At 43.3% G+C, this 25,098-nt stretch overlaps 2 protein-coding genes across 2 annotated transcripts; both read right to left on the bottom strand.

The window, feature by feature from the left end:
• Positions 1–6,216: 6,216 nt before the first annotated feature.
• On the bottom strand, positions 6,217–8,381 carry LOC133923759 (uncharacterized). The gene is made up of 2 exons (XM_062369023.1): positions 7,447–8,381; positions 6,217–6,922 (listed from the first exon to the last, which is right to left on the bottom strand). The coding sequence occupies exons 1-2, from the start codon at positions 8,379–8,381 to the stop codon at positions 6,217–6,219; spliced, it is 1,641 nt and encodes a 546-aa protein (XP_062225007.1).
• Positions 8,382–10,565: 2,184 nt separating this feature from the next.
• Positions 10,566–12,794, bottom strand: LOC133923758 (uncharacterized). Its single transcript, XM_062369022.1, has 3 exons — positions 12,203–12,794; positions 11,973–12,110; positions 10,566–10,837 (listed from the first exon to the last, which is right to left on the bottom strand). Exons 1-3 carry the CDS (start codon positions 12,792–12,794, stop codon positions 10,566–10,568), a joined length of 1,002 nt encoding a protein of 333 aa, XP_062225006.1.
• Positions 12,795–25,098: the final 12,304 nt, after the last annotated feature.

The following is a 25,098-nucleotide window of genomic DNA, read 5'->3' as shown; positions in this document are numbered from 1 at the left end:
TATCCTCCTTATATTCCAAGGGGGAGAAGTCTTACAAGTGGGCCTAACCAGCAGACCCATACATGTCCTAAGAAATGATATAAGAAATCATTACAAACCTACATTCGCTGTGCCTACCCTAGGTCCCTCTATGTTGACCGTCCCGTCCATCAGTCGCACCCCCATTTGTCACGCCCGAAGCCCTCGGCTTGTCCTGTCCTGTCCCAGGCTTCCCACGCGCGTCTGCTACGCCCCTGTCACGTCTACGTGCCCATTCCATAATAATTAATATCTGCTAGATGGGATAAGGTAACTCTGCGCTGAACCTACCGCCTCAGCCGGAGTGGACTGCCTGGGGAAGGAAAACGATGTAAGTAACAACATTAAATAAGTTTTAACTGGCCTAGACGAGCACCTGCCCTATGACTAGTAAGGACTAGTCGCGGGGAACCTTGCAAAGGCCCTGGTTGTGATCGCGCTGGCATCGACTGGTCGCGCAGGGGTCATGGTTCAAAGATTGAAAGTGGGTATTGTCCATAGCTGACCGTTGCGAACCATCCCGGTGAGGTGTGATATATATATATATATATATATATATATATATATATATATATATATATATATATATATATATATATATATATATATATATATATTCCAAGTCTATGGACACGGTTGCACCCAGCACAAGTTCGTACACCAACTACTATTATGCAATTTACTCCTAAAATTAGCCAAAGCTTGAACGTGTTATGATCGTGGAAGATGCCAGACGAAAATGAGGGCATTAACTGCATCGGGGCTTCCATGGCGTCAAATTGGCTTGTTCGGAAATCGGCAATTCGGCGGAGTGATTTTGATTCTTGTAAAATTCCTTTGACGTTGTCACACACCATACAGCTTTAGTTTTGCGTAGCGCCTCGCCCTCCAATTCTTGATTCGTGTTTTAAATGACCCCAAATTTTGCGATGAAGAAGTACAGCCAGTAACAATGCAATGAGGAGGCTCAGTAAGAGAAGGACAATTAATTCGAGCATAAACAAATGTGGAAGAAAGGCCACAAACTACTGAAACTAGTAGCAAGCTGCTTCAGGTGAAAAGTCCCAATCAATGGTTTTTTCAAGTGACATTACAACTTGTTAGTTTGGCTTGTTTCTTCTGTAGGAACAGGGAAATTCGAAGTTGGGAGCGCCAGATCTGCACCTCCATCTTCTACATCGGGACGACGACCGATGCGGCTTACAAGAATTAGATGTGCCCGGCAGGTAGTCCGAGGCGTTGGCTCTTGCAGGTGTCCAACATTTCGAGTCCTTCGTCAAGGTAGTGGGAGGTTTTGGTTCCGTCTCCGGCATCTTTCAGTGGTGGTGGTTGTCGAAGTTGAGGAAGAAAGTGGCCTGCTCGGGATGGATAAAATCTTTTTGTGCAGGGTATGTTACTAAAACAGAGATGTACTGTGCTAAGCTTTTAATATAACCTCCCTTTCACATAAAAAAAAGGAAAATTCTATATTTGAGCACAAACCTGCATTTCTATCTATATAAGCTGGATGCAAAGTTGTCGAATGTCTAACTATAGGTATATACACGTAAGGAACACACCGGATACATACGGGATAAGCAAAATGAACATATTTCTGTTTAGACTTATTCCACTAATATCAATTTATATTTTCACTAATATCAATTTAGATTTTCAATAAAATCAACTAATATCAACTGAAGATGCTCTGCTTGGATTGAAAAAGCTAAAAATTGAGTTATAAACAGAATATACCATGCGCGGTTCTTGCAAGGGGGGCACAACAAGGACTCCCATCCTGGGGTTCGAGCGCGCAGGGTACTACACACCCCTTGGATGCTCTGGAAGAGGGGGTGGTCCTCCGCCATGGCCGTGACGGCCTCCAAACCACCCAGAATTAGGGATCGGGAACCACGGGCCTCCTCCATGGCCGCCTCTCCTACACAGCCTCCTCCTCTTCCACGGCAGCCTCGCCCTCCACGTCGAGGATCCATCGGTGGTGCTAGCATGATGCCCTCCTCCACGGTGATGCTAGCTTGATCCCCATTTTATGTGCAACACACATTCAGATTTTTGTAAAGATGACATGCAGGAAATCTAAGGGAAAAACGTTCACATACTAGTGAAAGCAAAACTGATGCATTGCGTTGAAGATTGTTAACTTTGGAAAAAAAGGAATTATTTTTATTATGCTGCAAAGATTAACTCGACATGCTCTACTTCTTGATTCAAATCAAGATTTAATCCTTGCTATTCTCAAATGACATGCATACATGCACATGTATATATGTCAGGTTTTTTTTTTATTAAACATGCTAAGATATGAGAACCTTACTTATTCATGCTAGTAATACTCCAAATTTGAAAATTCATAGATACATCTAATTGTCCTCAAATTTAAATCTAATTGTCCTCAAGTTTTAGCCTCTATTCAATTTGAAAATGAACATGTATAACGATTACTCACATACATACTGCCATGGTTCCTAACAAAAAATTCAGAGGCAGGTCATGGACTGCCATGATTTTCAAGAAATACACAAGAATCACCCTCACTAAACAATCCAAATTTCAACTAAAATTACTGCATAATTATCAGTAAAGTTGTTACAATTCAAAAATAAAATTCTATCTAAATTTCAGCATCAATTTGCATATGACTGCCTACAAGGAGGGTGCGGGGAGAGTGTCGGTGTGGTGGGTGTCGATGAGGTCACCGGGGAGGGAGCTGAGTAGGGTGTTCAGGGTAGAGGCCGTCGGGGAAAGAGCCGAGAAGCTTGTCATCGGGGAAGAGGCCATCAAGGAGGACCTCATCTTCGGGGAGGTGGCGCGCGTCGAGGTCAGGCTCACCATGGAGGTTGTCGGGGCCTTGATCTCGTCGTCGGGGAGTCAGGGAGTCCAAAGGGAAGAGGAGGCCAGAGGTCAGTCGTTGGCGTGGATGTGGCCCCGGGCTCGGTTGTCGACATCGAGGAGACCTGGGCTCGACGATGATGTAGAAGAAGGAGGTCAGGGAGGCCCTCCTCGAGAAGCACTTGCCAGCGGGGAGGAGCTCCTCGAGGAGGATGTGGAGGAGGTTAGGGAAGACCTCATCGGCATCGGCGAGGAGGTGGTGGCGGTTGTTTAGGGTTAGGGCTTCGGGGAGGTGGGTACGGCATCGAAGTGACAAGGGGCCAGGTCGAGATGGTTATATAAGGAGAAGGCATGACTAGCAGTTCTAATTTGGAGTCGGTAGTGATATTACACTACTGGTTCCAAATTAGAACCGCTAGTGATGTATTTTTTTCATTTTTCTTGCAAATATTTTGTATGGTATTTTTTAACAGTGTATTAATATGGTATATTTTATTAGATTTGTTTTAGAATTTTTTTAACAGAACGTAATTCGTATTATATTTATTTTTTAGTTTAATAAATTAGAATATTAAAGCATCTTATATGTACATTATAAATTTGTGCTAAAGCTTATTTGTTGTATATTAATTATAATTACTTATTACAAATGAAAAACATATTCTTTACATAAGACAATGCATATATTATTTGTGATAATTAATACAAATAGAAATGCATACATTTAATAGAAATTAAATATCTTTAGTTGACATAAATTAATATGTGTCCATAATTCATACAAGTTACAGCAATTCGTAATGTATATCCATAACCGGCCGTGATGCACGTTTTCATTTTTCATTAGATTTGTTTTCCATTTTTTTTAACAGAATGTAATTTGTATAATATTTTTTATAGTTTGGTAAAATAGTATATTAAAGCCTCATTTGTGTATATTAATTTATGCTAAGTATTATTTATTGTATATTATTTATAAATACTTAATACAAATGAAAAATGCATATCCTTTACATATTAAAGCATTTCCGTGATTCATAGAAATAGAAACATGAATATTCCTTACACAAGACATAGCATGTCCTTAGTCGATACGAATTAACATGAAATTACTAATCGCTTTTTGCACATATGAGCTTTTTCAATATCGATATCTTTACCTGGTTGCTTCAGCCATTGGATCAGTAACAGCATCATAAGTCACTTGCGCTTCATACACAGTCGAAATGAAAAGGTTGTAGATATTTAAAGTCACAGGCCAAGAGCTATGGCTATTGTTCATATTATCGAAAGAATTCATTCCATCCGTATTCGACCCGAATCTTACATTCCTTACCTCATTTGTAAACATCTTCCTACATTTTCTATCGATGTGCCTCTATTGCATAGCATCAATAGGGTGTCTGACCACTCCGTCCCTCTTACACTTTTTGGCATGCCATCGTATCAATTGGGCATGTTTTTTGTTCACAAACAGTCACTTCAAATAGGAGATTATAGGGAAATACCATGCCACCTTAGCAGGAGGTATTTTCTTTTTACGCTTCACGTCATCGCCGTCGATACCACATCATCATTACGCTTTGTGTGCACCGTCTTGCAGCCTGGGTACAATGGTTGTCATATACTATACACTAAAACTTTTGAAACTCTCTTTCACTAATGAAGTCCCCCTCCCCATCATGCAACATCTGATCTAGATCATCTTCGTCATCGTCGACCAACATGACTTTGACCACTATGTCTCCAACATCTGGCATATCACTGTCTCCAACATATAATGTATCATTGTCTTCGTCATCTTCGATAGTTTGTTGCCCTTCATGTACAGTCTCATCATCTTCACCGTGCTTGGTCCAATAGGTATCGCCAAGCATGAAACCCCTCCAAAGCAAGTGGTCATGAATCTGCTCTAAGTTTGAAAATTGCTTCTGATTCTTGCAAGTTTATAAACTCTAGGCAGTGAAAAGTTTCCTATCAGTGTCGATTTGTGTTACGAACTGGTAGTGAAAGTATCACTACGATTTTTCTCTTGAACTGGCAGTGATAAGGACTGTCCCTGCATGCCGGTTCTTGCTCCCTCAATCATTTCTCAGTTATTGGAGCTTAAGAACCAGCAGTGATACCTTATCATTGCCGGTTTCATAGCAACCACCAGTGAAGGGACGCCATATATGGTATGTTCTGCAGTAGTGGTAGAATCGAGCCGAATCGAAGTCCAAAGGGATGAGCCAGATATGGAACCGGTTCCGTAGGCTGGTTTGGGAAATAATGCATTGTCGCAAATTTGTGTGCAAAATTTGACTGGTGTTGCTGCTGGTATCGACATGATCATCCGCGAATCCAATGGACAACTGCCGCTTAGGATTTGTTGTCATACTGAATTTGTGGTTACTTCGACTTGATTTGTGTGTGTGACTTGTTCATGTAAAAATTTTCTTCACATTCGCTCGTGTTCTTTTTTTGGCACTCAAGAAAGAAGTAGCAGAAGAAAAATTTCTGGTACAATAAAAGAGAAAGATCTCAGTGGATTGGAGCAAGAGAAATGTATGTTGCTGTCTTGCCTTGTAGTTTTACTGGGACTACTGAAGAAGCAGTACATCTGGTAAGAATGGACGAAGTCCAGGAGGAGGAAAATTCATTGGACCAAACACAAATGAAGAAGATGGGCCACCAACTCGTCACATTAGTTTTGTGAAGTGACATTGGAAGAACTTGTTGATTTGTTTGTTTCCTCGGTACGAACATGGAATTTCGGAAATCCTTTTTCTTTTTCCCTGTATGTTGGCATTTGAATTAATTATGTCCAGTTCGTTAGTTGGAGTCACACCATTACACTAGGTTGTTCATGATTTTTTTCCCCTCTTATGTAGTGCAAGTTCGTGACCAGCAGACTGGAATTGTTGATCCCAAAACTCCCAAATCAGCTGGGGTCCCTGCATGGTTCTAGAGAAACCTGACGTGTTCTGCACAATCATCTGTCAAAAGGTGCAGATCAGCAACTTACTTGTGCATAACTTGTAAGCCAAGCGATCAGTGACGAGGACTGTGAGTTCATATCTAGCTAGTCACCTCACAAAGCGAGACCTAGGTAAATGGAGATTCTGATAACAAACATTAAAAAAAATGAGGCAGGAACTTGAATTGGACAAATAGAAGAAAAACCATTCAAATACAGAGATATGGTCAGTCTAATATTAATCGGTGTGGTATATAGGACTCTAGCGAAAAGAAGTAACCCAAATACTTGAGTTTAGATAAACCAGGAATTCCCGAAATAAACCGAAGAATAATTCCGGGCTCAATCAAAAGCACACCATTGTAATTTTCTCTATATTGTCCATCTACCTGCTTTCTATTTATTCGATGCTAATCTTCATACAAGCTCTGCCCAGTATTGTCTCCACGAAGCAGATCTCCAATCATACATGGAGTGTATAGGAATGACTCAGATATACCATTTGTATGGTTACGGTAGTAACATTTTGGGCGTGAGTTGCCCAAATATTGAATCTTTGAGGTATTCAAATGATAGGCTGCAACTCCAAACCATTCAACCAAAAACACAACTTCCTTGTACGGATGAAATCCAAGAATGTGGAATTGTCCCCTGCAGTACTGCTCACTTCCGGCTTCAACTGCGAAAAAGTCATCATTGTCGGAGTCCCACTCAATACTCTCATCGGATTGTGTTTCAACGTTGTCACCAATGCCACTCACATAAATCTTATCTTTGTCCGAGTCCCGCTCAATGCTCCCGTTGGATTGTGCTTCAACATCATCATCAATGTCACTCACATCAGTATTACCTTCTACCATCCAAGATCCATCCAATTGTCTGCCATTGTTATAGGGGAGTGATGCTACATAATGGGCATAGAGCCCAAGGTCAGCTTCATACTTCAAGAGCCACTCGATATGTCCACATGATTCGTTGAGGATCCAAACCCGTAGTTGATGGCCATCAAATATTCCAAAATACACCTGATTCTGCGATCCCCCCAGATATGGTTTTGCATCCTTAATGTCTGCCGGTATTTTAATTACTACATATTTATCATTTGACAATGAAAACCTGTAAAATAAATTAATTTTTACCTTGTTACTGTAAGATGTTTCATGTTATATGTATATTTACAATTGGTAGTAATCCAATTACTAAATGTAATGATGCACTGAACATAAAGCATTTCAGCACCTGACAGGATGATGAATGTGGGAACATATATACATGAAAGATGACAACAGGGAGTGTCTAATTTACATATAATAATAAAGGAACTAGTGCATTAATTTTTATACAACATCATGCTTATTAATTCTATATTAATCTACCTATTTTTTATACGATTCCAAACTCATTAACATGCCAACTATAAATTAGTATGAAAATACAGAATGAAAACAACAAGTATCACCAATCCAAAAACATTACTTGATAATGCGTGAACCAGACTACCATATAGGTGATAAAATACGCACTAAAGTTTCAAATATAAATAAAAATTATAGTTCATGTGTACTCTATACGCAAAAAAAAAATTTCTCGAATACGCAGGAGAGCCAATTATATATGTGTGAGAGAAAAGCAATGCATACCTCGTAATGAATGAACCTCGGCAATGCACATAGAGCACTCCACGCTGGTACACGGCATAGCGCCGGCGCGGCCCTCGCCACGTCGGTTCCAAGGGATCCAACCGCATGTCTTTGACTGTCCCCGCTGGCTCGCCTTCGCGGACAAAGGCCCTATCCTCCCACCGACCAGATCTTGATGAGAACACGCTCAGCCTCCATGGCGACGGTGGCCATTCCATTAAGCGAAATGGGTCATGATCAGGCTCATGATCCTTGTTCACGGATGGAGACGATTCCACTGCCTGCTGAACCTCCTCTCCAGTTCCATCGGCAATTATTGCACCTCTTGGCAATGAGAAAAACCAATCCAGGAAGAACGGCGCGTCAATCTCTTGCTGCCGTAGCCGTGCACGCCGCTCCTCGTCAACCTTCCGGCGGTCTGAGGGTGATGGCTCCTCCGGCACGACAGGGATCAAGAATACTTCATAGTGCGGCGACTCAGCCGGATCGAAGACGAGGTATGCACCGGCATAGTCGCGGCTACGCCCTGCATGCCGAGGAAGCCCCGTCCACCGCCGCGTCGCGGGATTGCACACGCAGAGCTCACTCTCCAACTCCATGTCACAGACGAGCAGGCCATTGCAGTGATCCATGACAGACCACCAGTCACGCACGTGGTCGTTGTGCATGAAGCCGAGCATGCCGTCGATCCCTCGGCTCATCGACGACGCCGAGGAGGGGCGGGCGAAGAAGTGCGGCCGGCCATGGTCGATGTAGTTAACGAAGATGCCGTGCACCGAGTGCGGGAGAAAGTGCGGGAGCAGCAGCGCGCGGGCGTCGACGATGGCGCGCCACGCCTTGCAGACGCATCGGGCCGTGGCGAGGCTCCGCGCCGGCAAGCCGCGGAGGACGTGGGCGAGGGCGTCGTCCGGCAGAGCCTCGAGTTCCGTCTCCATGGATGGATGCGTGCGAGGGATGCGACGGCGCGGCTCCCTGCTCTTGTTAGGTTTCACCGGGCGGACGGCTGCTCGTGGTTATAGAGATGCATGCGGATCGGACTCGGAGTGCCAATTAATGGGCCGGGCCAGCTGTCGCAAGCATGGAGAGCTCTAGATGGGGGCAGAGGTCGATCGCAGAATTTGCAATGTGGACAGTTCTTCGATTAGAGGGGAGTGACTAAATATCTATAAAAATAAGTTATCACCTACTTTAAAAACAGTTTCCGTAGTACTAAGGGTTAAACTCTATACCTACTTAATCTTTATTCATAGAGGGCCTCCCATTATACAGGGAGACTTATTTGACTTCTAAGCTACATGCAGATAAGATTCTTTAAACAGAATCAAATCTGATTACATCTGGACTTCAATAAAAAGTCTATTCTATTTCTAATGATGGTGGTGGGCCCAGCCTGGCCCTGTTGGTGCGGCTGAACCGGCCACCTCCTCCTGATGTTGCCCCTTCTTCCACCTATAGGGGATGCCGACCATAACACATCTATAAAAAGTGGCTGATATCGGAAGCTAACTCCTTAATAACTATCTTTCCTTTCAGTTAAAAGTTGTTGTTACTTGGTTCTAATAACAAATATTTTAAGTAAAAAAATGAGGCAGGAACTTTAATCGGCGTTGATGAAAAACATGTCTCAAGTTTGGAAGTACGGACTTCCTCGAATAGACTGAAGCATAACCTGGCGTTCCAAACTACATTTGCACAGATATCTCTTTTTGCTGTTTAAAAGGGGCATATGCTGCATCCGAGCCGTGGCTCGGTTGGCAATGACGAGGGTGCAAGGAGCGCTCGTCCGAGCCAGCCGCGATTCAAGCGCCGGTGCTTGTACGGTATACACGGAATTTTTCCGATTTTTAACAGGATCATACGGATCGATCCTGCCTTTATCGACCCTGCCTTTAATAAAAACCGTAGAAATAGTTTCTACTATAAAAAGGGGGGGGGGGGGGGGGCATACGCTTGGTTGTAGTTTTGATTTATGCGCACCTAGCTCGTTGGTCTGCGGATCCATAGACATCTTAAATATCTCAGGGTACGCGACGCTCATAATCCATCTTAAGCACAGAGTTGTTGGCTCTTATTGAATTAAAATGATCGTTGTGAAGTACAGTTAGTGTTCAGAAAGCTTGCACCTCTGGTGAAGTACTAAGGTGGGTCGCTGGTTACGGCCTACAAGCAGACATATAGTAGCAAAACAAAAAAATTGTGAATAAAGTAAAATGCTTTGTGGGCAGCAAAACATGCGTGATTAGGGCACCCTTGTCATGGAACCAGAGAACTCTGTCATCTACAATGGTCGGTCTTCGATATGTGCAACTGAATGCATTTGATTGTCATCTATGTTGGGTATATCAGAGTATCTCAAACACTCGGGACGGTTCCGTGTGCTAGAAGTAACAAAACACTCAGGAGTGGTTGCAAGTTTGCCACTTCTTCATCTTGCTTTTGGAGGCCGGGCCATCGGAGTCGCCCTTGAGTAAGCACAGTCGGTACAAAAAGAGTATCAACTCAACTATTTTTTGTTAGGGAAGATGGAAAAGCTGACAGTAGGGAGTGTCACGCATCTAGGGAGAATTATATTAGTCTCGAGTGACCAGTTTTTTCAGCTTCCCCCTGCTTCAGTGTACACAAGATCAAGCCGCCAGCTAACGCGTACTGTACAATCATCTATCAACCGTCAGAGATCAGCACCTTAGCCTTTTCTTTTCAGCTAAAGCTGTCGTCACTTGATAGTAATTTCTAATCCAAGCGATCAGATATCAGGATCGTGCATGTCAAGCTTGTCACTGCATGGCTTGAATATGATCGTGCAATATAATCCCTGGCGTTGCTGGTGAATGGTTCACCAATCACCATTGCCTATTCTGATAGTAACCACACAAGGAGAGAATACTTAATTGAAGATTCTGACAGCATACATTTGAAATAGGCAGGGATCAGCGAACATTAATCAGTGTACGATACGGTACATATATAGGACTCAATAGCGAAAAGAAACGAGCCAACTGCGCAAGCTTGGAATATGGGATTCCGTGAATAAACAAAGATCAAGACAGGGCTCAAGCATAATGATCACACCACTATAACTTGCTCTACTGTTGAACTCCATGCATTGCACTTACCCGATGCTAATCTTTGGATGAACTCTGGCTAGTACTGTCACCATGAAGAGGATCTCCAATCATACATGGAGTGTAGAGGAACGACTCATACATACCGTTTGTATGGTTATGATAGTAACTTTTTGGGCGTGAGTTGCCCAAATATTGAACTTTTGAGCTACTCAAATGATAGGCTACTACCCTCAACCATTGATCTAAAAAGACGACTTCCTTGTAAGGATGGAATCCAAGAATCTGAAATTCTCCATAGTGGTACTCCGCATCATCAACTTCATTAACTGTAAGAATATCATCATTGTCGGAGTCTCACACAGAGCTCCCTTTCTGCAGAGTATCGATGTTGTCATCAATGTCATACATATCAATATTATCCTTTTCTGTGGCCCAAGGTCCACCATCGAGTGATGCTACATGTTGGGCGTAGTGTGAAAGGTCATCTTGATACCTAGACCCACTCCATCTGTCCACATGACTCACTAAGGAACCAAACCCGTATTTGGCACTCATGAACTATTCCAAAGCACACTTCCTTCTCTGATCTCCCAAGATAAGGCTTTGTAAGCTCGATATTTGCTGGTACTTTAATTACTTGATACTTACCATTTGACAATGAAAGCCTGAAAAAAAAATTACCACATGATTATATGGTGTCTCATTGTTTGAAGTGTTGATATGTCCATTTACAATGGATAGTACATAAATACACTACCAACAATTCAAATATAAGAATTGATATGAACATAGAACCATTGATTAAAACTTTGCCTCCTAATTGCATGATGCCTAGTGTTGGAAAATATGAAAGACAACAAGAGGTCACGTCTGGCTCACATATACTGTAGCAAATAGGGAGCTAGTGAACTTTTTTGTAGAAAATAAGGTACGTTCACATACCTAACCTTTTTTCTTAAGGCAATTCCTAACTCATTAATATGCCAACAATTAACATCGGCACCAATGCATGAAAAGGACTAGATAAATTAGAACAAAAACGATAAGTACCACTAGCCAAAAAGCTAATCTAAATGTGTGAGCCAGACTAGTATAGGTGATACAATAAGCATTAAAGTTTTCTAATGTAAATAAACCATGCATGTATATTTTCAACTAGGCTATACGGCCAGCAGCATGGTATGAGAAGATGAATAATGCATACCTCGTAACCAAAGAACCTCGACAATGCACATAAAGGAAGCCCTGGTGGTACAGGCGTAAAGCTGGCGCGGCCCTCGATGCGTTGGTTCTGGAGGATCCAACCGAATGTCTGAGAAAATTTTTATAGGACTCATGGGGATAAACCCTGGTGAGATCCTTTCTTTCTCCATCAGCTATGTAACATGTCAGGTATATCAGCCTCTATTTACATTGTGCATGACACGTGTTAAATGCAGAGGAAAGGGTCTCACGAGAGACCGGTCCTATAAAATTTTTCTCCCCAAATGTCTTTGATTGTCCCCGCTGGCTCCCCTTCCCTGACAAAGGCCCTACCCTCCCACCGACCCGTCCTTGATGAGAACACGTTCAGCCTCCATGGCGACGGTGGAAATTCCACTAAGTGACACGGGTAATAATCAGGTTCATGGATGGAGACGATTCCACTGGCAGCTGAGCCACATCGCCAGTCCCATCGGCGATTACTGCACCGCTTGGCGACGAGAAGAGCCAATCTAGGCAGAACGGCGTGTCCATCTCTTGCTGCCGTAGCAGCGCACGCCGCTCCTCATCAACCTTCTGGTGGTCTGTGGGCGATGGCTTTGGCACATCGGGAATCAACAAGACCTCGAACACGGCTGGATCAAACACGAGGTAGGCGCCGGCATAGTAGTAGAGGCGTTCCTCATCGTGCCGGGGAAGCACTTGCCACCGCCGCGTCGCGGGGTTGCACACGCAGAGCCCGCTCTCCCACTCGTATTCGCGGAGGAGGAGACCATTACAGTGGTCCAGGACCGACCACGAGTCCCTGCTGTCGTTGGGCATGAATCCGATTTTAGGGATCGTGGACGATGAGGAGGGGCGAGCGAACAAGTGTGGGCGTCTGTGGCCGATGTAATTGATGAAGATGCCATGCACCGAGTGCGGGAGAAGCCTCCGGTACGGGAGCAGCAGCGCGCGGGCATCGACGATGGTGTGCCACACCTTGCAGACGCATGCGGCCGTGGCGAGGCTCCGCGCCGGCAATCGTCGGAGGACATCGGCAAGCACGTCCTCGGGCAGGCCCGCGAGTTCCGTCTCCATGCCGATGGATATGCTTGTGGCTCGCGGCTATTGTATTAGGTTTTACTAGGCGGGCGGCGGCGCGTGCTTATAATCGATCCGCAGATGCGTGTGTTGCATATACTCCGACTTGCTTGTGGACCGTAGTGCAAAAATAAATAGGCCTGCTGTGGGTTCGGTCCAGTCAACATGCCCGCCTTTACTTCTTCTCTCAAAATGTTGTTCATTCATATATCTAACAACGTATTCCTTCTGTTCGATGCAGTCAGCTCATGCGTTATTCTTTCTTCATTTTGAACAATCGTATAGATGATGATCGAGCTGTTTATAATAAATCATGGCTGTACAGTCTCCAGATAATAATATAGGATTGTTGATTCATATATAAAAGACTCACAACATGTGATTTCAGACTATCCAGGTCATTAGTACCTCAACCAAACTCTATGTGATGTTAATTCTAAATTGTTAAAGTCTCCTGTGCAAAACTACGGGACATTTTTCTTAATAAATATAAAAAATCATACCGTATCTACTAAACAATGTGCATCTAATAAAATAACAACTTAAATATATATACTATACACAACTAATTACGTCCCTCGATAAATAATAAATAAATTAACAATACAAATTAAATAGTACTATACTTAACCATGCTAAATATTTAAGTTATTAACCATACTAATTAAATCATCGATATTGAATTTAAATGAAATAATTAATATTAATATTGAACTAAAATAATAATTAAAGTAACATGACAGTTATAGTGACAAAATATTCAATCTTATTATAAATTAACTTCAAAACTAATTTGAAAACTAGTTTTTTTAGCTTTCTTTACACCACATTTACTCTTCCAAAAGTTAGAAGGATCAGCATGTTGCTCTCATCCCGGGTGATCATCTCCTTTTTACGGTAAATACTATTATACCTATAGTTTCTAGCAACATTTCAATGCTCACATTTAACAATGCCCTATTAACTTATTTATAGATTTTTTTTATGCTGAGTGAGCAGAAGCGAGAAAGGGACTACTCTACGGTGAGTAGAAGACACTCAAAATATTGCTCTATTTGACTTCATAGCTACTTCTTTTCTTTAACTAAGGGCAGGAGTTATTGTGTGCACTACTATTTTAATAGATTGAATTAAAATACTAGTAAGGCGCACACCACTATTAATTAAAAATTTTAATTTGATAATTTTTTGGTGCATTGTGATTTTTATCAAATCTTTTTGTCCAACCTAAGTTTTTTTAATCTTCCTGAATATTATTTTTTATTCTTTACCCTTTCTTTTTTCTTTCTTTTTCTCTCTTTCCTCTCATTGCACCGACACCTTACTTCCACCTATAAAGAGCATGCATGTATTAGGCCATCACCCTTCGCCACCACTAGCACAAAGTGCCCCCAGTAGACCATCATATTATTAAACTAATTAAATAATCTAATTACACTAACTAATCAAATTCACGTTAATTTTTATTATACAATCTACTTACTCTAGCTAGGCAAATAGTTGTTATTGTATAAATTCACGCTAATTACTATTTTACAAATTCACACTAATTATTATTACACTGACTAAGCAAATAATCAAATTTATATAATCAAACTAAGCAAATAATTATACAAATGTAATTGAATGAATTAAACAATCTAGTTACTCTAATTACTATTATTGCTGCAAGTATTAATTAAATATATAATTTAAGTACTTACTGTAATTCGCGATGCTGCTCTTCCTTGTATCAAGCTGATTCTCCTCTCATCGCGCTGCTACTACTCCTCACCTCACGCTGCTTCTCCTCTCCACGCGCTACGTTGCTGCTTCTCCTCTCCTCTCCTCCCTTGCTCGCGCTGCTCATCTGCTCTCTAGTCGTGTTGCGACTCCTTATAGCGAAACACGGCAGCGTGCTCGCATTTTATAGCGAAACACGGCATTACGCGCGTTTAAAAAGGCAGCAAAAGTGAAACGCCATGACACGACGTGACCTACCACGCCGAAAGCACCGACCGACACGATGTGAGAAGAGACGGCCTGTATTCGACACCTGTATTTGAATACAGGGAGTTTTCGACACCTGAGGTTCCGAATATGATGAATAGTGATGTATGTGGGTGCATAATATAGGAGTTTTTGGTATCTCAAGTATCGAAATTGATTTTTCGATGTTTGAGGTGTCGAATATAAATACTTAATTTAAAAATACATTAATATATTATCTATTTAATAAATACGGTTACATCCGTTGGCTATTTTAAATTTTTTTTCTCGTAGCTATTGTGTTAGGTTGTACTAGGCAGAGATGACCAAATGGGACACTCGGGCCGATCCAGCACGGGCCCAGCTCGGCACGACCTGGCTACGGCACCGTCCGATAGGCCTGACTACTGTAACGGGTCGTGCCGTGCCGGCCCGCGTGCCGCGTCCTTGGCCCACAGCACGACCCATCTTCCACCATGCCGTGCTGGGCCGACCCACGGCACGACGGGCCCGGCGGGCACGGAGGAGCGCTCGGCCCGACAGCACTCCGAAAATAGAAAAAAATCAAAAATAATAGCTACAAAATTCCAAAAAATCAAAAAAAATATAGAAAATAAATATAAAAAAAGAGCTTTTGATTGGTTGCCTTGATAAAAACCTTTCTACTAGAAGGAAAAAAGAGTACAACCTATGACTATGCTCCGAAAATTACATGATTTTATTAGAAACCCCAAAATTTTGCTTGCAATATTTAATATGCTTCCTCAAGTGTTCCGTTCTATTTGTAGATCTGGCACCTAATTCATTACTGCATATATTACACTTAGCAAATCTTACATATTTCCCGTTAATTTCTCTGAGGACCTTTTCAAAATGTTGCCACACTCATGACTATGCACGCGAGTTCTCGGCGTCTTGATCTATGAATTGAAATATGGAATTGATTTCTTGATGTGGGTAAGTGGCTACTGGCTAGCAACTAGGAAAAGAGAAATGGGTGGCCGATGGGATCACAAGGAGTTTGAGATGGTATTTGTAGGCCAAGACGAGAGGTGGGTGGAGCCGTGGGGGTTGTTTTCGAAAAAAATAAAGAAAATTCATTAATAAAATAAAAAACTTAGAAATATTAGGGACACATAATTAATTCTAAAAATGAGCTTTATTGATAGGTTGCCTCATTAAAAACCTTTCTAGCAAAGGAAAAAAGAGTACAACCTAGCTCAGAAAATTAAAAATTACACGTTCTCATCAACATCTAGATACAAATTTTGGAATGATTCTTCAAGCTCAGTGTTCTCTGTAGTGTGTTGCATTCGTGCTTCAGCTTGTTCCCAATCTTTTACTATGGTGAGTATTTCAACCATCTAACTTGATAGATTTGTTCTTCTCTCTTCGATTATCTTTCCAGTAAGACTGAAGACAACCTCAGAAGAATCTGTAGATACAGGAACCGTTAACAAATCTCGCACTAACAGTGAAAGCACTGGATAATTCGTCTTGTACTCATACCACCATTACGGTATGTTGAAGTTTTCTTGTTCATGGCTGATAACGTTACTGTCGATGAAGGTAGTTAGCTCCCCTTCGAATGTTGGAATTCCGGCGCTCATAGACGATCATGACGAAAAGTGTGAACTTCTTGATGAAGAACCTGCACCAAATATTTTCCCCCACGTTGTCGTCTTCTTACTTGTTGAGGGTGCTAGTGGAGGTCGTTGCAGGCGAACTCCGCCATACTTGTTTCATATTTACTATAAACTTCAAATAATTTAGAACAAACATTAGTATAATAATTAGAATAATCATGGCCAAGAGCATCGCCTAGAATTGCGAGAACTCTAAAAAAGCTACAATTTTAGCTCTAGGATCTAAAATAAAGGCAAAGACGTACAACAAAGAAATTTCTTTACAGTACTTTAAGAATTTAGATTTCATAGGAACTACACAATCTCTTAGAAGATTATCATTTTCATAATTGTTTAGATGAGTAGCAATTTCAACAATATTATGCACTACTAAACAAGATGTTGGATAATAAACTCCTGATAAACTCACAGTTGAAGCATTGGCGGAGTCATACTCCCAATGACGAACAGAGTCGTCGGGGTTGTACTGCAACACCGTCTGCTTCATGGCTGCTCCACTCTTTCGCTTGCAACTTGTGGCGTGCCTCTTCAAGTGCCCCGTTCTACCCGAGGGCTTTGCAGATAATTCATGTTTGCAAATATAACACCCAGCATACCTGACACTTACCCCATCTTCCTCTTTATAGAACCTTTCAAAGTCTTGCCAAACTTCAGAAGTACCGGCTCTTGATCTTTTAGAGCCGGTGCTTGCTAATGTGTGCGCACTTGTAGAGCCTGACGATGGAGGTGCTGCTACATCACCTGCATGTGAACCAACCAGAGATTCACCGTCGGGTCCATCATCACCTGCAGCACTGATATCAAAGGGGTTGTAGTCCCCTATGAGTCCTTAGAGAAAAAAATCATGATCGATGGATGTATCATGATCACTAGCATCCATGATCAATGTCGAATGGCACTAAAAAAATGCAATATATTCAGAGTTAAAAATAATCAAATAATAAAACTAATAATAAAATAAGCCTAAACAACGATGCAAAAAAAATCACCAAGATTTCTTCAACTTCAAGACAGCATGTCAGCAGGATGACGGTTTTGGAATTGCTCGAATTTTTTTGCAAAATTTCAAACTAATTTTGCTAAATTATCGTTAATTCTCAAGAACTTTGAGATAAGAATGAGAGGAGAAAACAAGAAAGAAAATGGTGCTGCTGGTGTGGAATAGGAGGGCATGGTGATCCTCTATTTATAGGTGAAAAATGGTGATTTTTGTAAAAATTTTTGAATATTTTGGAGCTCAAACGGTCACAAAACGGCTACAAAATTCAAAAATATCGGGTTAACGGGTTAAACGAGCCGGGACCGTGCCCGTCGTGCCCCCGTGTGCCGACCGTGCCCGTAACGGCTACTGTCGACCCATGCGTGCCAGCTGGGTCGTGCTGTGCCGGGCCGGCTGTGCCCCGCGTGCTAGCCGCGCCTTGCCGTGCCGGGCCGGCCAGGCCGCCTAGGCCGCCGCGTGCCGAGCTGACATGTGCCCGTGCCGGTCTGAAAGATCCGGGCCAGGCCGTGCCGGCCTGCCATGCCGTGCACTCGGCCCAGGCACGTCCCGGGGCCTCGTGCCGTGCCAGCCTAGCCCATCTAGGCTCGAGCCAGGCCATACCAACAGTGTCGTACCTCGGGCCAGCTCATGTTGCACGGCCCATTTAGACATCTTTAGTACTGGGCGAGCGATGGCGCGTGCTTGCTGATAATCGATACGCAGATGCGTGTGTTGCATTCTCCTACTTGCTTGCGGACCATAGTGCAAAAATAAATGAACCTGTTGTGGGTTCGGTCCAGTCAACCGGCCCAAGTTTATTTCTTCTCTCAAAATTTCGTTCATTTATATATCTATATTTATTTATACTCTATAAAATGCATGGGTTGTGATAGAATATAACAATCTCTACCTTCTATATGAATTAATCAAACAATCATCGTGCAAAGATTCTCCCAGTTCTTACTTCCAAAAATACATTTAGTCTCACATTAATTATCTTCTATATTTAAACGTCCAATATTTATCTTATATACATTCTAAAAATACATTCAACCTCTTATTATTTATTCCCATACCTAGACAAACTAATATTTACCTTTCATTTATTACTATATTCTAGATTGATTTCATGTATGTGAAGCACATATGCAACTGCTAGTGGTAGTAAAAACTATCCTTAGCTGCATTGTGGAGACATGGAAAAGTAAAAAAAAAAACAAGTTTTTTTCTATTTGCATTAGATAGTAATAGATAGAGTATTTAGGTTATTTCTTCAATATATTACTGTAGATGAGGGTTTTTCAATACTAGGATGAGGTGCGTTCCCGTCAGACTGATACCGCAGGAAAAGGCCTGAAACCATGAGGACGAATAACCTATCTGAACTACGGTGTCATGGAAAATACCTGACATATTGTTCCATGAATTGTCTAGTTTCCTCGCGTCGATGTGCATTGAGGTACTCCATCCACAGAGGGTGCAATACAGTGTTTCCTCTCTAACTCAATAAGCATCAAAGATGTAGCCTCAGACTAGCTTTCATGTTCACGGGGTTCGTAGGGATTTAATTACAACAAGTTGCTTGCTCCTTTTGGCAGCATATATATTCTAAGTTCTAATCCTTTGCTTGCTACTAATACCAAGGTCCTATATCCGGTTCTTCCCCAAAGGGCAAGCCTGCCGTGCACATACTGTTCCCACTTCTTGTGTAAGATTGTCCCATGGAGTCATAGGTTTTTCCTTTAAACTCACTAAGGGAAGCTCCGAAGTGAAGTAATATAAAATTCCTTTCTTCGTTGTAGGATGGCTAAATGTGGTAGCTTTCTGAAACTAAAGAATTATGTAGGCTCCAGTTCTTTATCTAAAAAATATAAACCCCATTTAGAATGTAGGGTATGTTTTACATTTAGAATCTGCAGTTACCAAGAATTATGTAGGGCCTCACTTACAATATGAGAATGTTCCTTAATTCATGTCAGAGATGACATTGTTTTCTTGAGATTGTTATAGAAATTCCTATAAAATTCTTGCCTTCCGGTCCCTTTAAACTTCCCTAGAAGGATATAGGTGAACAATGCAAATTTTGCTGTGAAACTAAAAGTACACTTTAATCAGTTATATATTTTTGCAAAAAAATCCATTTTACAACCCTCAAAATATTGCCTAAGTCTGGTTTTTAGCCCTCAACTCAGAAACCATCCACTTTTCAACCAACAACTGTTAAAACTTTGTTTTTCAACCTTGACCCAAGGCAAAATGCTTTTTTCAATTTTTAAAATTATTAAATGAGTTCAAAAATTCCGTGCCAATTCTCATTTACACGATGGGTTATTTATAACCTAAACCAATCTTTTCAGGGTGACAACCCACTAAAATAGTAACTAAAACTATATTAATCTATTTTGTATGTACTAATTATACTTTGTTTTGATCTAGAAAAGCATTCTAGCTTACAAACACTCCTATGAGCAACTGAGAGTTTCTCTATAATTTTATAAAGTCATTTAATAATTTTAAAAATTCAAAACCATAACCACAGAATGAAATTATCTATGAATTTTTAAAATTGGTAAATTAATTCAAAAAATTATGGAAACCTTGTCAGTTGCGCATTATCTATGTAAAACCAAATTAAATTTTGACATGATGGAAAGAATGTACTACAAGTGAAATTTGTTATTAAAAGTTGGAAGTATTACTACTTTTAAAAATTCAAAATGTAATTCAGCATTGGGCCACGGTTGAAAAGTAAACAGTTTCAATAGTTGAGAGTCAAAAAGTGAATGGTTTAAAAGTTAAGGGTTCAAAACCAGACTTGTCATACAATTAAAGGTATTTAGTTGCATGTATCGACCAATTTACTTAAAAGCTAAAGCTGATGAAGGAGGATGGACAATTCACTTATTCTTCAATAGAAGATTGTGAGATGAACCTTCTCCTATATTATTACTTACATCCACCTCCTCAATACAATAACTATGAATCTTAGGACAATCGCAGTTTTATAGACATAGAATAGCTTGAACAAGAGGTGAGACGCCATTGAAGTGTGGTTTTCAATTCGCGATAGCGGCGGCAGCCTCAAAAGGATCTGTCGCGAGTGCAACTATTTTTTTTAGGTAATTAATGGAGCTAATCTCCGGACTCTGCACTAATCACAGCGCTGAGCAAAGCAGAGCCGCGGCCGCCGGCCAAAAACGCACGCCACCGGCGTGTTCCGCCAAGACCGAGCAGGGTGGAGCACCGAGGGAGGTCGCCAAGGCCCTCCTCTGCTGTTTCCTCTCCTTCCCCGGCCATTTCCCGCACGGATTGGAGCCGTCCGCACTTTCTTCCCCAATGGCGGCAACCGAGCTCCTCCGTCCTCCATTGACCCACCGCGTCGTCGCTTCTCCGGCCCAACCCGTTGCACGGTGAGCTTCCCCTTGCTCCTGTATACCTTATGCGCGCGCCATTTTCCCTCCGTCCTGTTGTTGGCGCGTGCGTCCGCGACGACCGGCTGCAGCCGCGCCACAGCTCTCGCCGCCGGCCATGCCACTGTCGAGCTCCTCGGCGTTGGGCCGCGCCATTTGGTCCACGCGCCCTCGTAGAAGCTATAGCCGCCCTCGTCCGAGTCTACTGCGCCACGGTTTCGCCACCGGCGACGCCAACCGTGCCGCCGCCGTGCTAGTTTCGCCCCTCGCCGCCGCTCGCCGTGCTCCGGCCATCGCCGGCGTCAACGTGTGCCCCCACTGAGTCCACGTGCCTCCCCTGGTGGTGTTGCTACCCTCCCCGGCTACCGGCGTGGCGCCGCTCGCCGCCGGCGGGCACGGCCCGAGCCGCCGGCCGTCTCAGCGCCTTTGGCGCCTGGCTGTTTTGACCCAGGTCAAACAGCCGGCCCCACTGGTCAGTGGCTTGGGCTAGATCGGAGCCGGTAGAAAAGGGCGTGGGCCCATTTTAATATTAGAGAAAATCAGAAATTGCGAAATGAATATCTGTTGAGTTGATAAATCGGCTGAAATCTTGAAAAAATGCATAGGAATTTATGTAGAACTCCAAAATTCATGAAACCAATTTTGTTGGCTTTATTATGACATGATCTATTATGAGGAAACGTCCAAATAGTATTCTAACTAATCATCAGGAGGATCATTATTCATGATCACAACCTCGACGATTAACCAGAATACCATTCTGGTAGTCCCAGCACGTGTTTTGTGCCCAGGATCGGAACACATGCCTTCCAACTCAAATATCACAACACAGTTTAATAGAGAGCAAATAATTAAACTGGATTACAATTATTAAACATGCAACTGCTTCCACAATTTACAACAAAAGAGGAACAACAACAACTATGCAGCGGAAGAAAAACCTATACAACAAAAAAGTATGGAGCCACATGCCCTTAGGCTCCATACCAAAAGCGCCGGAGCTCGGAGTAGAAGGTGCTACTCCTGCCCGCCACCCTGATCGGTAGGCACAAAGTAGCCGAACACCGCCTCTTCCTCGCCAACCTGAGAACCTGAAAACAACTTAAGGGCAGCACCCCTTAGTACGAAGGTACTAGCAAGTCTTACACAGTATGAGTATATATATTCTCGACTCCAAGGATCATGCATTTAAAGCTGTAGCAAGGATTAAGACATTTTTAAGTTCATTAAGCGGTAAGCAACCTAGACTCTAGGTGTAAGCAACTGACTTAACCGACCACCCACTCAAACCCTGCCAACCAACTGATCAGAACAGATATATAGACAACAAATGTATAAAAGTAAACCATTACCACCAAACCACCGACCACATACCGAACAAACCACCCAAACCAACCATGCCACAACCCACATCAAAACTCTACGACCAAAACATGGTCGCTCGGTGGAGATAAGCGATAGCGATGCTCATGACCGAGAGCGCGGCAGTTCGAACTGATTATACACCCTGCAGGGGAATACTCCTGGACCCACACGACACAGGGACCATACGGCTTGTGCCACCCGCTAAGATGCACACAAGGGGGTACCCGTGACAACCTTTCCCAACCAGGCCCAACCATGTGGATCAACCATAGCTCGGCGCGGCAGTATTAGAACTACTCCCCGAGCAAACTAATACCGCTAACAGCCCGGACTCAAACCGGACTCACACTGTCTATGACGAGGCCCACATGACCACGTCTGCGAAGGTAATCAGCTCGCCTACCATTATATCAGCATGTGGTGAGTAAGGTAAGTGCTAAAGCCGACTACACCAACGATCGGTGCTTAACCGGTACAAGCGGTCTACAGTGTCCAGGTTCCCTCCCCGAACTACCTGAGGACTCCTCGTGAGCAGATGACACCCCTAACACCGCCCACACCTCGTCTCAACTCACCACTCAACAACCGACACATCATCAACATAACCACAAATGTGAACAGGTAAAAAGCCCTAGGCTCGCGACAACGGTGGACGCCGTCGTCGACTTCTACCGGAAAGCCTAAGTACCACTAAGCATAGCGAACTATCATTAGACCTCGACGACACCACTAGGCTCCTAGGAACAACACATGACACATGACCGAAATGGGATAATGCATCGGCATAGGTTCTACCCAACTCGGTACCCGACACATGCAATGTATACATAAGCGTAGATAACATATTAAATTTTCAAGTAGACACGGTGCAGTATGATAGATGCTTGCCTTGCTGCCCTAGCTGCTGCTCACAGCTACCCGAGTCACGATCACCACTGCGGGAACCTCCGGGGACAGACTCGTTCGCCTCGCTTGCCGGGTCGAAGTTCCCTGAGAGTATAACGCGTGCAATGCAATGAATGTTATGCAAAGAATGACGTTTCATAGTCTGTGACAACAGTGTAAAGTGCCGTGGTACGAGTTTAACGCACTAACGATTTCCTAATTGAGATTAGGGTTAACCATTCAATTATCCTCGGATTAATTAAAGCATAACTAAGGCTTAAATCAATCTAGAACACTAACTGCACTAAAAATGAAGGTACATATTTTTATTAAACAGGGAATAAACCAACAAGATTTATAGAATTGATTTCATCAATTTTGGAGTTACCAACATTTAGTTATGAATTAATGAGGCTTTATGCACATTACATTAACTAAGGAAATCCCAGCACATATTTCATAGTCACTAACAACTTTAACATGTAGAATATGAGCATATAAAGCTAACAAAATTTGTTTTACAATTTTTGGATCCATATTCCATTTCTTATGCATTTTACAACGTTTCAGCCGATTTATTAGTTCAACAAATACCCAATTTCGCATTTTCCGATTTTTACGAATACTTAAATATCCTAAACCTTTTTCCACTCGGGTTCGGCCAGCCGCTGTGACTGACAGTGGGGCCGGCGTATTTTGACCCGAGTCAAAATTGACTCGCGCCCGGGACACTGCGCAGCGCGGCCGGCCGGGGCTCGGGTCGTGCCCGCCGGCGACGAGCGGCGCAGACCAGGCGGCCGGGAGGGACAGCTGCAGCTCCAGCACGTGCGCGCGGATCCATTTGAGGCATAAGCGGTCGCCGGCGACGGCCGGAGAATGGTCAGCGGCGGCGGACAGCGGAACTTCACGGCGGCGGCACGGCTTTGACTCGCCGACGGCGAACGGCGGCGCAATAATCCTGACCGAGCACCCTACGCGATCTACGCAAGCACGTGGACCTAACGGCGCGCTTGCCGGCCGACGAGCTCGACGACGGCACGGCTGGCGGCACGCGCGGGGAGGCGGCAGCGCGCGGCTGCACGGCGGAAGGCGCGCCAGCGACGGGCCAAACGGAATCCAGCGCGCGCACAAGACTCAAAAGTGGAACTGAAAGCTCACCGAGCGCTTCAATGGGCCGAAGAAGCAGCAACGAGGTAGCTCGACGGTGAGGTGCGGAAGGAGGCCACCGGCGCCGAGGAAGACGGCATGAGATCGCCAAATCCGACCGAGAGGGGAGGGGATTCGCGCGGAAATTTGTTGGAGAGGCTTCGACGATCCTCCTTAGCGCTTCTCGTGGCTCGAGCTCGAGGGAGTTTGCCGTTGGCGCGTCGGATTTGGCCGGCGGCGCGGTGCAACGCTGCTCTGCTCTGCGATGTGCTGGGCGACAGGAAGAGGAAGGGAGGGAGAGAGAGATATAAAGCAGAGGGCGAAGGAGGGGGATAAGGCCTGGGGCTGATCTTTTGGCCAGCAACGTGGAGATGGCCACCGAAGTCAAGGATGGCGGCGCCGCATTGCTCTGTGAGAGCGGGAGAAGGGGGAGCAGAGGCGGTGTCTGAACGAAAAGGATGACAGGTGGTGCCGTGAACAGTGCTGGCAATGTAAAATATCCCTACCACTTTAGCCATCCATTTGAATGCCTTCCCAAAGTCCAAAATTTGCAAAACAAATTTCTCTTGAAACTAAAACTCATAAGGAACCCATTTGAACTTGTTTGACTCAAAAAGCTTGCACCAATTTCAAATGAAGATTCTCCAAAGAGGCAAGCTTTTCTAACTTGTGTTGATTTTTATGCCTTGAAAACAATCCCCAAAAATTTGGGAAAATTCATTTCTATTCTCCTCCTGGCATCTACTAATTTCTAAAATTGTCACCGGCCCTATGTTCCATAGAATTTTTAGGAGATGCTTCACAACGCACCAGTTAAACGTGTTTAGAAACTCTGGGCCGTTAGATCTATCCATTAAAAATACCAGTGGCCATGAAATGTGTTCTGTGAATTATTGAATTAA

This window comes from Phragmites australis, chromosome 7, assembly GCF_958298935.1.
Source record: "Phragmites australis chromosome 7, lpPhrAust1.1, whole genome shotgun sequence".
Taxonomy (NCBI): Eukaryota; Viridiplantae; Streptophyta; class Magnoliopsida; order Poales; family Poaceae; genus Phragmites; species Phragmites australis.
This window is presented reverse-complemented; position numbering and strand designations above follow the sequence as displayed.